Consider the following 14609-nt stretch of genomic DNA (forward strand, 5'->3'; position numbering starts at 1 on the left):
ATTAAGCTAGTCCCAGTTGCCCGCACTTGGCCCATAGCCCTCTATACCCATCTTACCCATGTAACTATCTAAATGCTTTTTAAAAGACACAATTGTACCCGCCTCTACTACTACCTCTGGCAGCCCATTCCAGACACTCACTACCCTCTGAGTGAAGAAATTGCCCCTCTGGGCCCTTCTGAATCTCTCCCCTCTCACCTTAAACCTATGCCCTCTAGTTTTAGACTCCCCTACCTTTGGGAAAAGATGTTGACTATCTACCTTATCTATGCCCCTCAATATTTTATAGACCTCTATAAGATCACCCCTAAGCCTCCTACGCTCCAGGGAAAAAAGTCCCAGTCTATCCAGCCTCTCCTTATAACTCAAACCATCAAGTCCCGGCAACATCCTAGTAAATCTTTTCTGCACTCTTTCTAGTTTAATAATATCCTTTCTATAATAGGGTGACCAGAACTGCACACAGTATTCCAAGTGTGGCCGTACCAATGTCTTGTACAACTTCAACAAGACGTCCCAACTCCTGTATTCAATGTTCTGACCAATGAAACCAAGCATGCCGAATGCCGCCTTCACCACCCTGTCCACCTGCGACTCCACCTTCAAGGAGCTATGAACCTGTACTCCTAGATCTCTTTGTTCTATAACTCTCCCCAACGCCCTACCATTAACTGAGTAGGTCCTGGCCTGATTCGATCTGCCAAAATGCATCACCTCACATTTATCTAAATTAAACTCCATCTGCCATTCGTCGGCCCACTGGCAGATCTCGGAGGGTCATGGGGCTGCGTGAGATTATAGAGGTGGTTTGGAGGGGGTGGTGGCATTGTGGGTGGCAAGGCCCTGGACAGATTGGAAAACAAGGGCGAAAGTTTTAAAATTGAGGTGTTGCTGGATTGGGAATCATTGCAGGTCTGCCTGCCCACGGTGACGGGTGAATCACCCGAACTTGGCACGAGCTCGGGTACGGACAGCAGAGCTTCGAAGAGGCTCAAATTAACGGGAGCGAACCATTGGGGGTGCTCCCAGCTCTCTGAGGTGTCACTACTTTTATTTTGAGTGCTGGTCCCAGCCAGTCACATCAATCCCTTCTACCTTTTTATACCTTTTTATGTTTCAGAGTGATGTTGACTCGTTCGCTGAGTTCATGACCTTTGTGGTTCGAGATTGTGGCCGACACCACACCTGAGATCAGCTGGTACGGCCTTGGATTTTCCTTCTCAATGAAGTCCGCATTCCGAAGGGAATTCAGCTGATTGTATGAGATGAAAGCAATTGCAGCGGACCCTGTTCAGATATTTGGCAAAAAATACACTGCATGTTAACTTGTGTTGCCATAGTGACTTGTAAACACCGACTACAAGACAGATAAGTCAGAAGTGTATAAGTCATACTTTGAAAGAAAATAAATTTAGTGTGCCCAATTCATTTTTTCCAATTAAGGGGCAATTTAGCGTGGCCAATCCACCTACCCTGCACATCTGTGGGTTGTGGGGGCGAAACCCACGCAAACACGGGGAGAATGTGCAAACTCCACACGGACAGTGACCCAGATCCAGGATCGAACCTGGGAACTCGGTGCCGTGAGGCAGTACGGCTAACCGCTACGCCACCGTGCTGTCCTATGCAAGTCATACTTAAAGGGATAGCACTCTTGACGTTAGAAGGTTGTGGGTTCAGGCACACCTCCGGTGTGTAGTATAAAGGGTTAACAAATGGGATGTGCTAATATGTGATGTAGATCATGTTGTACCACTGACACCAGGCAGTCAATGCTTTTGACTCTCTCTCTCTTGAGAATCATGGCGGGTTTCTCTGATCCTGAGGCTAAGTGTTGACGCCGTCGGAAACGCTGTCGTGTTTCTTGACGGCGTCAACGAAGGCCTAAGGATCAGCAGGGGGCCAGCACGGCACTGGAGCGACTCACGCCGCTCCAGCTGCTGATCCCGGAGTCAGCTGGGTGCCGCAGTGGCACCGTCGCCAATGCGCGCTCCCTCCTCCGCGCTGGCCCCGACGTAACATGGCGTCGGGCTACAGGGGCCGGCGTGGAAGGAGGCCCCCAGCCCGAGAGGCTTGCCCGCCGATCGGTGGGCCCCCATCGCGGGCCAGGCCACAACAGAGGCCCCCCTCGGGGTCGATCCCCCCCTTCCCCCCCACAGGCCGCCCCTGGACTCTTCCACACCGAGGACCCGTGGACCGAGAGCAGATCAGAACGCTGCCGGGGGGACCCGGGGTTTTGCTGCGACCGTTCGGCCTCCTGGGCCGAGAATCGGCGGGGGAGGGGGGGGGCTTCGCAGAACGGCCCGCGACTGGCGCCGCGCCGACTACGCCGAGGAGGACCGCATCCCGGCGTCGGGGCGGCGTGGCGCGATTCGGGCCGGTCGCAGGGATTCTCCGGCCCGGCCCCGGGCTGAGAGAATCCCGCCCCATATCGAGGAGCAATGTGCCTATTCTGTAATCTGTTTAGATTTGGGACCATTAAACAAGATGGTAACTAAGCAAGCAGCAGAGTGTGTCTTGTCTGCCGAAGAACTAGGCTTAGAATCCAAGGCTGCAGCAGCACGCGCGGAACATGGCGACGTCGATGTACAAAGACACGCCGGTGTTATTGAAGGAATCACGAGGTGAAGAAGCACCTGAAAGCAGGCCGCGAAGGAAGAACACTAGAGAGAGGCACCGAGTGAGCGGTCCCTGCCCTTGCCCCCGCCTGCTTGACTGCCCCGAGGACCCGTAGAGGGGCCAGCGGTAGAAGCAATAGAAACACCTCAGCAACATCAGGAGAAGGAGCAGAAGCTTCAAAATAACTCCGCAGTAGGTCCGATTGTGGACGACGTTCTCCTCAGGGAAGTTGCGCACCAGTCCACTTCAGATTGTGACCCCATTATTAAAACCTTTGACCTTAGCCTCAAGCAAAACGTGGTAATTGAGTGCGCATGTTCTAACCAGCACTCGCAATGACTGGGGGAATCGATTTAATTGTGTGTAACCAGCCTCTATGGACTTGTGGATGCAGGGCACTGAAGGATGAGCTAATCCATGATTGCGTAGTCGTGGGTGTCCCAGACGCCCTGACTTCCTGAAAATGAAGGAAAATCGCTTATTGTCACGAGTAGGCTTCAATGAAGTTACTGTGAAAAGCCCCTAGTCGCCACATTCCGGCGCCTGTTCGGGGAGGCTGGTACGGGAATCGAACCGTGCTGCTGGCCTGCCTTGGTCTGCCTAAAAAGCCAGCGATTTAGCCCAGTGAGCTACACCAGCCCCTTCCTGAATACCAACGATGATCTTACTTTGGTTCATGGAGACTAGAGTGCGAGGCGGCCAGAGATTCGGGAATTCAGGCATCTATAATTCATGGTGACTCTGAAACCTCACGTGATTTGTGGGCAGCACGGTAGCATTGTGGATAGCACAATTGCTTCACAGCTCCAGGGTCCCAGGTTCGATTCCGGCTTGGGTCACTGTCTGTGCGGAGTCTGCACATCCTCCCCGTGTGCGCGTGGGTTTCCTCCGGGTGCTCTGGTTTCCTCCCACAGTCCAAAGATGTGCAGGTTAGGTGGATTGGCCATGATAAATTGCCGTTAGTGTCCAAAATTGCCCTTAGTGTTGGGTGGGGTTACTGGGTTATGGGGATAGGGTGGAGGTGTTGACCTTGGGTAGGGTGCTCTTTCCAAGAGCCGGTGCAGACTCGATGGGCCGAATGGCCTCCTTCTGCACTGTAAGTTCTATGATCTATGATTGGATGGCCCCACGGGCAACAATCCCACCCTCATGAAAGCCCACTAAACTGAACGAAAGGGCGGAATCTCCACGCCAGCAGCCATTTTGAGATACCTGTGCCATGGCGTGCGAACAGATCGTAGACTGCCCAGCTAAGGCAGGATTATCGCTGCTCTTAGCTGCAAGGCTGACAGATTGCTGATTGTCTCTGTGTTCTTCACAATCAACGTACATCCTTATTAATGTTGGCACACATAGAAATCCTAGAAAAGCCAGACGATGCTCGTCATCTGAACCACTCTTTCATTCAACAATCTTCCACCTTCCATGTAGAAGCAGGGTAAATACAGCCTTCAGAAGCTGCGGAGGTTTATACAGTAAGCAGCAAGTTCAATTTTTTTTCCGCAGAGGCACCGTCCTCCGGACGCAGGGCAGACGAAGAAGTGACGGATCTCTTGGTTATTTATAAAGTGACGCGGAGGATCGAGAAAACACTGCAGCAGACGGGGACCAACCCCATGAAGACTTGAATTGGCTCTTGACTTGAATTGGCTCTTCCCACAGAGTGATGGGGAGGAATCCCTTGCAGCACTGGGTGATCTCTTGGAGGTTGAGGACCTAGAGAACCATTCATCATTCCCGTTGTCGGATGCCCCTCATGAAATCTCTGTTGTCTTTTTAGCAGACTCTGCTATGCTTTTAAGTGACTGTGGTGTGGAGATGCCGGCGTTGGACTGGGGTGAGCACAGTACGAAGTCTTACAACACCCTGCTAGTGACATCGAAACAAACCTGTTGGACTTTAACCTGGTGTTGTAAGACTTCGTACTTTAAGTGACTGAGCACCATTCAGATCTTAGTTTCACTGCTGCATTGCCTACTTTATTTATTATTTATAAAGAGTATTCCACAGAGGATCCTTTGCCTGAATCCAGGTTAGAATCCAGAGAGGATCGCACTGTTGAAGAGCTGATACCTTCCCAGGGCGCAAGTCAATTGGCCATCCATGCTTCCGTCCCAGCTGAAAGTCTCCTTCCTTTCAAAGCTGGAGGTCAGCACAGAGGCTGCGGACGGATCTTTAGCACTTCTGAGGCTGCAGGATCCGGGAAAGCAATCGTGTCCCAGAGCTGATGGTGTACAAGAAATGACGAGCTTCCTGTAAGACTTTCAGGACAAGAAGTCGAGATGCTTTCCCAGTGATTTTTGTGGGAGTGCCGTCTACTTTCTGCAGTCGGTCGCAAGTCCGCCACACTTCTCTCTGTATGAAGCTGCTCCACCAAAGGTTGAATTAAGATGATTAGTCAGGCTTGCTGGAAGCTAGATATTCATATGCAAGGATCTGCAGGCAGAAGGAGTAGGTCCTGAAATTGCAACTTTTTTGAATAGACAAAAGCAGAGGGAGCCAATAGCTCCCAGGTGTATTTGCCATGGAAAGTTCTCGACCAATCAGAACCAACTTGCCAACCAATCAGCACCCCTTTTTCTCATGCTGCGTTAATTGTTGTTTCCTTTGAAATTTGGTATTCTTGCATCTGTCGCGAGGAGTGTAAGGTGAAAAACTTCGGCAGCCTGACCCTTTCTTCAGCAATACTCAAGTTATTTATTTTCATCTCATTATCTTAAATTGATTTTAGCGTAATTATGAGCGTGCTCAGGATTAGAATAGAATTCCTCCAGTGCAGAAGGAAGCCATTCGGCCCATCGAGACTGCACCAGCCCTCTGAAAGGGCACTATCTAGGCCCACTCCTCCGCCCTATCTCTGTAACCCCGTAACTCCACCTAACCTGAAATGAAATGAAAATCGCTTATTGTCACAAGTAGGCTTCAAATGAAGTTACTGTGAAAAGCCTCTAGTCGCCACATTCTGGCGCCTGTTCGGGGAGGCTGGTACGGGAACATTAACTTCATTTGAAGCCTACTTGTGACAATAAGCGATTTTCATTTCATTTCATTTCATTTCACTAAGGGGCAATTGATCTTGGCTAATCTACCTAACCTGCACATCTTTGGACTGCGGGAGGAAACCGGATCACCCGGAGGAAACCATGGAGACACGGGGAGGACGGGCAAGCTCCACACTGACAGCCACCCAAGGCCAGAATTGAACCCTGGTCCCTGGCGCTGTGAGGCAGCAGTGCCAACCACCCTGCCACCGTGCCGCCCCCGTGCCACCGTGTAGCAAGTTCACCAAGTACTGTCCAACGGCGGAATGACACCTTGCAGTGGGTGTTTTGGTTTGGGCTTTGGAAGTGTGGGCTGATTGAATATGGCCTGCAATCCATCTTTCCTGAAAAACCAAAGGAACATGTTGTTTGATCTAATCATCCAATCGCTGGGACGGCTCCTACCATTAACTTTGGGACATTCTGAGCTCAAAAAAGGGGGGCGATAAATAAAAATGATTTTCAACAACGTTGGCACGGCTGTGAGACTTCGCTGCCTCTGAGCGCAGCAAAAAGGGAACCAAAGGACAAGTAATGAGTTGAAACTTTACCTTCTGGATTTTCCTGAGTCACCGTCTTTAAATAAGCCTCCATTGTGTTTTCATTTGCTCGGAGTGTTATCCTGTCAGGAACCTTTGCAAGGCTCCTCAGCCCATGCGTTGAAATGACTTGAACATCAAGATCTACAATTTAAGTGAAAAACACATTGGCCACTTTTGTCATAAATGTGACCAATTCTTCTCCCTGCTCCTGTTAATGCTATCCCGGTACCAGTGGCCTGTGGTATATTGTCTGCCATGGCTGTTTTTCAATGAAAGTACAATCTGAGTACAAGAGTTGGCAGGTCACGTTACAGTTGTATAGGACTTTGGTTCGGCCACATTTGGAATACTGCGTGCAGTTCTGGTCGCCACATGACCAAAAGGAAATGTGACATGTGATGCAGTTGTAGTTTTAGTTTTGCTTTCAACAACGCTCACACACACAGTTCTGTACCTCTGATGCCCCCAAGCATTCTATCCTTGTATAAATGTTCCCATCTGCTTCGCTTAAATAAATTATCAAATAAGGTGTTGACACAATCCTTTCAGTTAGCAGTTAGGAAGGCAAATGCATTGAACAAAGAACAAAGAACAAAGAAATGTACAGCACAGGAACAGGCCCTTCGGCCCTCCAAGCCCGTGCCGACCATGCTGCCCGACTAAACTACAATCTTCTACACTTCCTGGGTCCGTATCCTTCTATTCCCATCCTATTCATATATTTGTCAAGATGCCCCTTAAATGTCCCTATCGTCCCTGCTTCTACTACCTCCTCCGGTAGCGAGTTCCAGGCACCCACTACCCTCTGCGTAAAAAACTTGCCTCGTACATCTACTCTAAACCTTGCCCCTCTCACCTTAAACCAATGCCCCCTAGTAATTGATCCCTCTACCCTGGGGAAAAGCCTCTGACTATCCACTCTGTCTATGCCCCTCATAATTTTGTATACCTCTATCAGGTCTCCCCTCAACCTCCTTCGTTCCAGTGAAAACAAACCGAGTTTATTCAATCGCTCCTCATAGCTAATGCCCTCCATACCAGGCAACATTCTGGTAAATCTCTTCTGCACCCTCCCTAAAGCCTCCACATCCTTCTGGTAGTGTGGCGACCAGAATTGAACACTATACTCCAAGTGTGGCCTAACTAAGGTTCTATACAGCTGCAACATGACTTGCCAATTCTTATACTCAATGCCCCGGCCAATGAAGGCAAGCATGCCGTATGCCTTCTTGACTACCTTCTCCACCTGTGTTGCCCCTTTCAATGACCTGTGGACCTGTACTCCTAGATCTCTTTGGCTTTCAATACTCTTGAGGGTTCTACCATTCACTGTATATTCCCTACCTGCATTAGACCTTCCAAAATGCATTACCTCACATTTGTCCGGATTAAACTCCATCTGTCATCTCTCCGCCCAAGTCTCCAGACAATCTAAATCCTGCTGTATCCTCCGACAGTCCTCATCGCTATCCGCAATTCCACCAACCTTTGTGTCGTCTGCAAACTTACTAATCAGACCAGTTACATTTTCCTCCAAATCATTTATATATACTACAAAGAGCAAAGGTCCCAGCACTGATCCCTGTGGAACACCACTGGTCACAGCCCTCCAATTAGAAAAGCATCCCTCCATTGCTACTCTCTGCCTTCTATGGCCTAGCCAGTTCTGTATCCACCTTGCCAGCTCACCCCTGATCCCGTGTGACTTCACCTTTTGTACTAGTCTACCATGAGGGACCTTGTCAAAGGCCTTACTGAAGTCCATATAGACAACATCTACTGCCCTACCTGCATCAATCATCTTAGTGACCTCCTCGAAAAACTCTATCAAGTTAGTGAGACACGACCTCCCCTTCACAAAACCGTGCTGCCTCTCACTAATACGTCCATTTGCTTCCAAATGGGAGTAGATCCTGTCTCGAAGAATTCTCTCCAGTAATTTCCCTACCACTGAAGTAAGGCTCACCGGCCTGTAGTTCCCGGGATTATCCTTGCTACCCTTCTTAAACAGAGGAACAACATTGGCTATTCTCCAGTCCTCCGGGACATCCCCTGAAGACAGCGAGGATCCAAAGATTTCTGTCAAGGCCTCAGCAATTTCCTCTCCAGCCTCCTTCAGTATTCTGGGGTAGATCCCATCAGGCCCTGGGGACTTATCTACCTTAATATTTTTAAAGACACCCAACACCTCGTCTTTTTGGATCACAATGTGACCCAGGCTATCTACACCCCCTTCTCCAGACTCAACATCTACCAATTCCTTCTCTTTGGTGAATACTGATGCAAAGTATTCATTTAGTACCTCGCCCATTTCCTCTGGCTCCACACATAGATTCCCTTGCCTATCCTTCAGTGGGCCAACCCTTTCCCTGGCTACCCTCTTGCTTTTTATGTACGTGTAAAAAGCCTTGGGATTTTCCTTAACCCTATTTGCCAATTACTTTTCGTGACCCCTTCTAGCCCGCCTGACTCCTTGCTTAAGTTCCTTCCTACTTTCCTTATATTCCACGCAGGCTTCGTCTGTTCCCCGCCTTTTAGCCCTGACAAATGCCTCCTTTTTCTTTTTGACGAGGCCTACAATATCACTCATCATCCAAGGTTCCCGAAAATTGCCGTATTTATCTTTCTTCCTCACAGGAACATGCCGGTCCTGTATTCCTTTCAACTGCCACTTGAAAGCCTCCCACATGTCAGATGTTGATTTGCCCTCAAACATCCGCCCCCAATCTATGTTCTTCAGTTCCCGCCTAATATTATTATAATTAGCCTTCCCCCAATTTAGCACATTCATCCTCGGACCACTCTTATCCTTGTCCACCAGTACTTTAAAACTTACTGAATTGTGCTCACTGTTACCGAAATGCTCCCCTACTGAAACATCTACCACCTGGCCAGGCTCATTCCCCAATACCAGGTCCAGTACCGCCCCTTCCCTAGTTGGACTGTCTACATATTGTTTTAAGAAGCCCTCCTGGATGCTCCTTACAAACTCCGCCCCGTCTAAGCCCCTGGCACTAAGTGAGTCCCAGTCAATATACACTTTTCAAAAATCTGTCTACCTATCTGCTCCTCTATCTCCCGCTGGCTGTTGGGAGGCCTGTAGTATACCCCCAACATTGTGACTGCACCCTTCTTATTCCTGATCTCTACCCATATAGCCTCACTGCCCTCTGAGGTGTCCTCTCGCAGTACAGCTGTGATATTCTCCCGAACAAGTAGCGCAACTCCACCTCCCCTTTTACATCCCCTCTATCCCGCCTGAAACATCTAAATCCTGGAACGTTTAGCTGCCAATCCTGCCCTTCCCTCAACCAGGTCTCTGTAATGGCAACAACATCATAGTTCCAAGTACTAATCCAAGCTCTAAGTTCATCTGCCTTACCTTTAATACTTCTTGCATTAAAACATATGCACTTCAGGCCACCAGACCCGCTGTGTTCAGCAACTTCTCCCCGTCTGCTCTGCCTCAGAGCCACACTGTCCCTATTCCCTAGTTCTCCCTCAATGCTCTCACCTTCTGACCTATTGCTCCCGTGCCCACCCCCCTGCCATACTAGTTTAAACCCACCCGTGTGACACTAGCAAACCTCGCGGCCAGGATATTTATGCCTCTCTGGTTTAGATGCAACCCGTCCTTCTTATATAGGTCACACCTGCCCCGGAAGAGCTCCCAGTGGTCCAGATAATGGAAACCCTCCCTCCTACACCAGCTGTTTAGCCACGTGTTTATCTGCTCTATCTTCCTATTTCTAGCCTCACTGGCACGTGGCACAGGGAGTAATCCCGAGATTACAACCCTCGAGGTCCTGTCTTTTAACTTTCTGCCTAGCTCCCTGAACTCCTGCTGCAGGACCTCATGCCCCTTCCTGCCTATGTCGTTAGTACCAATATGTACAACGACCTCTGCCTGTTTGCCCTCCCCCTTCAGGATTCCCTCTACCCGTTCGGAGACATCCTGGACCCTGGCACCAGGGAGGCAACATACCATCCTGGAGTCTCTTTCACGTCCACAGAAGTGCCTATCTATGCCCCTGACTATAGAGTCCCCTATTACTATTACTCTTCTGCGCTTTGACCCTCCCTTCTGAACATCAGAGCCAGCCGTGGTGCCACTGCTCTGGCTGCTGCTGTTTTCCCCTGATAGGCTATCCCCCCCGACAGCTAGCATTCATGTTGAGAGGGCTAGAATATAAGAGCAGGGAAGTACTGCTGAGGCTGTATTAGGCTCTGGTCAGACCCCATTTGGAGTATTGTGAGCAGTTTTAGGCCCCGTATCTAAGGAAGGATGTGCTGGCCTTGGAAATGGTTCATGAACCTTCACAAGAATGATCCCTGGAATGAAGAGCTTGTCGTATGATGAACGGTTGAGGACTCTGGGTCGTTGGAGTTTAGAAGGTTGAGGAGGGATATTTATGAAACTTACAGGATACTGAGAGGCCTGGATAGAGTAGATGTGGAGAGGATGTTCCCGCTAGTAGTAGAAACTAGAACCCGAGGGCACATCCTTAGACTGAAGGGACGATCCTTTAAAACAGAGATGAGGAGGAATTTCTTCAGCCAGAGGATGGTGAATCTGTGGAACTCTTTGCCGCAGAAGGCTGTGGAGGCCAAATCACTGAGTGTCTTTAAGACAGAGATAGATAGGTTTTTGATCAATAAGGGGATCAGGGGTAATGGGGAGATTAATGGCGATGAGAAACATATCAGCCATGATTGAATGGCGGAGCAGACTCGATGGGCTGAATGGCCTAATACAGCTCCTATGTCATATGGTCTTATGAATGATTGGTGCCTTTGTATGATTATAAAAGCACAACTCTGGCCCTTAGCGACAGTGCCCTGTGATGGTGGAGGTTCAGGGTGGGGACTTCCCAAACTGTGGGCCGAATGTTCCAAGGCAGCAATGACTGACACAGAGCTTGAGCCAGACAGCTGTGAGATCCCCTTAAATCCTCATGTTTATTTTTCAGCCGTGCCCTAATCGGACAGATCTTTGAGGGTTGATTGCAAAAGAACCCACGCAAAGGTAGTTTTTTAATTAAAAGAAAGCAGTTTAAATGCTTCATACCTCACTCATCCACTCGAGACTCCCAACTCAGTAGCTGAAGTCCAACTTCCTCACCCCCCCCCCCCCACTTACCCATTTACACCCAAACCCCCCCACCCTCCACCCCCCAACCCCAGCAGCTAATGCCCATAGAGTAGAAAGGTGGAGTTCAGGTTAATCAGCCATGATCCGGGCAGCATGGTGCGCAGTGGTTAGCACAGCTGCCTCACGGCGCCGAGGTCCCAGGTTCGATCCCGGCTCTGGGTCCACTGTCCGTGTGGAGTTTGCACATTCTCCCCGTGTTTGTGTGGGTTTCGCCCCCACAACCCAAAGGTGTGCAGGGTAAGTGGATTGGCCGCGCTAATCTAAATGTACTCTAAATGTATGAAAACAAAATCAGCCAGGATCCTGTTGAATAGCAGAGAAAACGCGAAGGTCTGGAGGGCCTAATCCAGCTGCTATTTCTCATGTTCTTACACTGGGCCCAATTCCAGAGAAAACACACCTGCTCTGCTTCAAATTCGAACATAAGAGAAGCAAGAGTAGACCATTCGGCCCCTTGAGCCTGCTGCGCTGATCCAATGCCTCTTCTCCACTTTCCCGGCTGCTCCCCATATCCCTTGCTTCCCCGAGCTTCGTGCTACCGGACCATTTGTGTCCAGCTAAGTAACAACAGCCTGTAGTGGCATTGTCGTTAGACTCGTAATTCTGAGAGGTGAAATTTGAATTCGCTTAAAAATCTGGAATTTGAAGTCAAACGATGACCATGAAACCCACCTGGGAAGGAAATCTGCTGTCCTTACTTGGTCTGGTCTACTCCAGACCACCATATGGTTGACTCTGAAATGTGCTCCAACTGGCCTAACAAGACACTCAGTTCGTGGGCAATTCGATGGGTAACAAATGCTGGTCTTGTCAGTGATGCTCATGAATGAAAAAACAAGTAATTTTGATCTGGAATCTGAAAGCAGGAAGCATGCAAACACCCTTTCAGTGTTCAAAAAAGCTGTGAAGATATTTGCAACGTTTCAATCTTACCCATATATGGGGTTATTATATTCTTTGCTCTTTGATGAGGCGAGGCCAATGCAGCCTTTATGGTGAAACTTTCCATAGCATCCAGGAAGAGCGAGGTTGATTGCAGCTGCATTGCACTGTCCTCCTTCTCCGCCACCGAGCTTTCGTTCACGAACTGGTTTCCAAAGTTCAGGACATTCTGTGGACGAGGTTTAATTATTATTTCCCAGCTGTTTACTTCCCACTCCCTTCCTGGAAAGCCTTCGCTGCCCTGTCAGGTGAGTGACTCAACTTTCCCCTGAGATTTGTTCATCTTGTAGCTCTCGTTTTGTGCTCACAGTCCAAGTTAAATATTCTCCACCTGTATCACCAGCTCCTCAGTATTCTGACGACCAAACCTCAACCTTTCTGGTCCCACAGTGGACACATTCAGCTTCGTTAGTACCTCCTCATAACCCAACACCTATACAATCACCCTCGTTGCTCCGTTACAACCTTCCCCAATGTATCACAGTCTTTCGGGGAGTTAGTTTGAATTATACATTGCAGGCCTTTTCTACAACCAACCCATTCTACTGTTAAGACCATAAGACCATAAGACATAGGAGCAGAAGTAAGGCCATTCGGCCCATCGAGTCCACTCCACCATTCAATCATGGCTGATTTCAATTCCATTTACCCGCTCTCTCTCCATAGCCCTTAATTCCTCGAGAAATCAAGAATTTATCAACTTCTGTCTTAAAGACACTCAACATCCCGGCCTCCACCACCCTCTGTGGCAATGAATTCCACAGACCCACCACTCTCTGGCTGAAGAAATTTCTCCTCATCTCTGTTCTAAAGTGACTCCCTTTTATTCTAAGGCTGTGCCCCCGGGTCCTAGTCTCCCCTGCTAATGGAAACAACTTCCCTACGTCCACCCGATCTAAGCCATTCATTATCTTGTAAGTTTCTATTAGATCTCCGCTCAACCTCCTAAACTCCAATGAATATAATCCCAGGATCCTCAGATGTTCATCATATGTTAGGCCTACCATTCCTGGGATCATCCGTGTGAATCTCCGCTGGACCCGCTCCAGCATGTCCTTCCTGAGGTGTGGGGCCCAAAATTGCTCACAGTATTCTAAATGGGGCCTAACTAATACTTTATAAAGCTTCACCTCGAGGGCACCACAGGAGCCCCCTCTCAGCCTCCTTCATCTCAACTTAACAACATAACCTTTTAGTCCTTTCTCCCTTGTTGCAAGAAAATGAATGATTAGGATTTTTTGACAATAATCTATCAGGACAGTTAATACTTATTCTGAAGGATTTTGGGGGAACAGTATTTTAAGCAATTTTCACAAAGGTGCTAGCTAAAAGCTGAGGTGGCACCATCTACAGCAGTTGGTCAACCACATGGTCCAGTTCCAGTGACCTTTGGGGAGGCAGTGGCATAGTGGTATTGACACTGCACGAGTCAACCCAGAGATCCAGAGTAATGTTCTGGGGACTCAGGTTCAAATCCCGCCACGGTTTATGGTGAAATTGGAACTCAATAAAAATCTGGAATTAAAAGTCTAATGATGATCATGAAACCATTGCCGATTGTCGTAAAAACCCATCTGGTTCTCTAATGTCCTTTCGGGAAGGAAATCTGACGTCCTTTCCCGGTCTGGCCTACATGTGACTCCAGATCCACAGCCACATGGTTGGCTCTTAACTGCCCCCTCAAGGGCAATTAGGGATGGGCAATAAATGCTGGCAGAGCCTGCACGCCCACGTCCCATGAACGAATAAAAAAAAAAGTAGCTTGTTCTAAGACACAATCTACATAAATCAGGATAAAAGTAACAAACATGATTTCCTAGCTCGACCTAAGAACCAGGCACATCTATCAAGTCTGGTATACAGTGGGGAGGTTAAGGAGAGATCCGTAGACAACTGAGGGTAGATCAGGGTAAATAACACTCACTCTGCCTGGGTATGCATAACTCGTGTAATGTAAGATTTATAACAGACATGATCAAATGTAAACAATATCCTGACACAAGTACCCGTACTTTGTACAAATGTCACCTGATTCTGCATGCTGGCGGAATCAGCTCCAGAAAAACTGGGCTCTCCCAACGGCTAGTCAAGTGGCCTTTGCCTGAGAGTCCTCTGTTTATCCCGGCTTCCGTTCATAAAGCAGCTGAAACCCTCTTCCACGCCTTTGCTCCCACGAGACTCGACTATTCCATCGCAGTTCTGGCCGATTCCCATCTCCCATTCGCCATAGTTAGAATCATAGAATCTTCGGCATGGACACAGGCCCTTCGGCCCTAACTGGTCCATGCCAACCAAACAGCCCATCTAAGCTAA

General features: G+C 48.8%; 1 protein-coding gene across 2 annotated transcripts in view; it reads right to left on the minus strand.

Moving 5' to 3' along the window:
- Positions 1 to 14609, minus strand: part of LOC140403314 (adhesion G protein-coupled receptor E3-like) — a 65762-nt gene that overhangs the window by 22301 nt on the left and 28852 nt on the right. For both annotated transcript variants that reach the window (XM_072491159.1, XM_072491158.1), the window contains 3 exons: positions 12288 to 12465; positions 6212 to 6343; positions 1106 to 1287 (listed from right to left, as the gene is read on the minus strand). In XM_072491159.1, the coding sequence (XP_072347260.1) occupies positions 1106 to 1287; positions 6212 to 6343; positions 12288 to 12465 (492 nt within the window). The remainder of the gene's footprint in view (positions 1 to 1105; positions 1288 to 6211; positions 6344 to 12287; positions 12466 to 14609) is intronic.

The sequence above is a fragment of the Scyliorhinus torazame genome, chromosome 27 (genome assembly GCF_047496885.1).
Source record: "Scyliorhinus torazame isolate Kashiwa2021f chromosome 27, sScyTor2.1, whole genome shotgun sequence".
NCBI classification, from domain to species: Eukaryota; Metazoa; Chordata; class Chondrichthyes; order Carcharhiniformes; family Scyliorhinidae; genus Scyliorhinus; species Scyliorhinus torazame.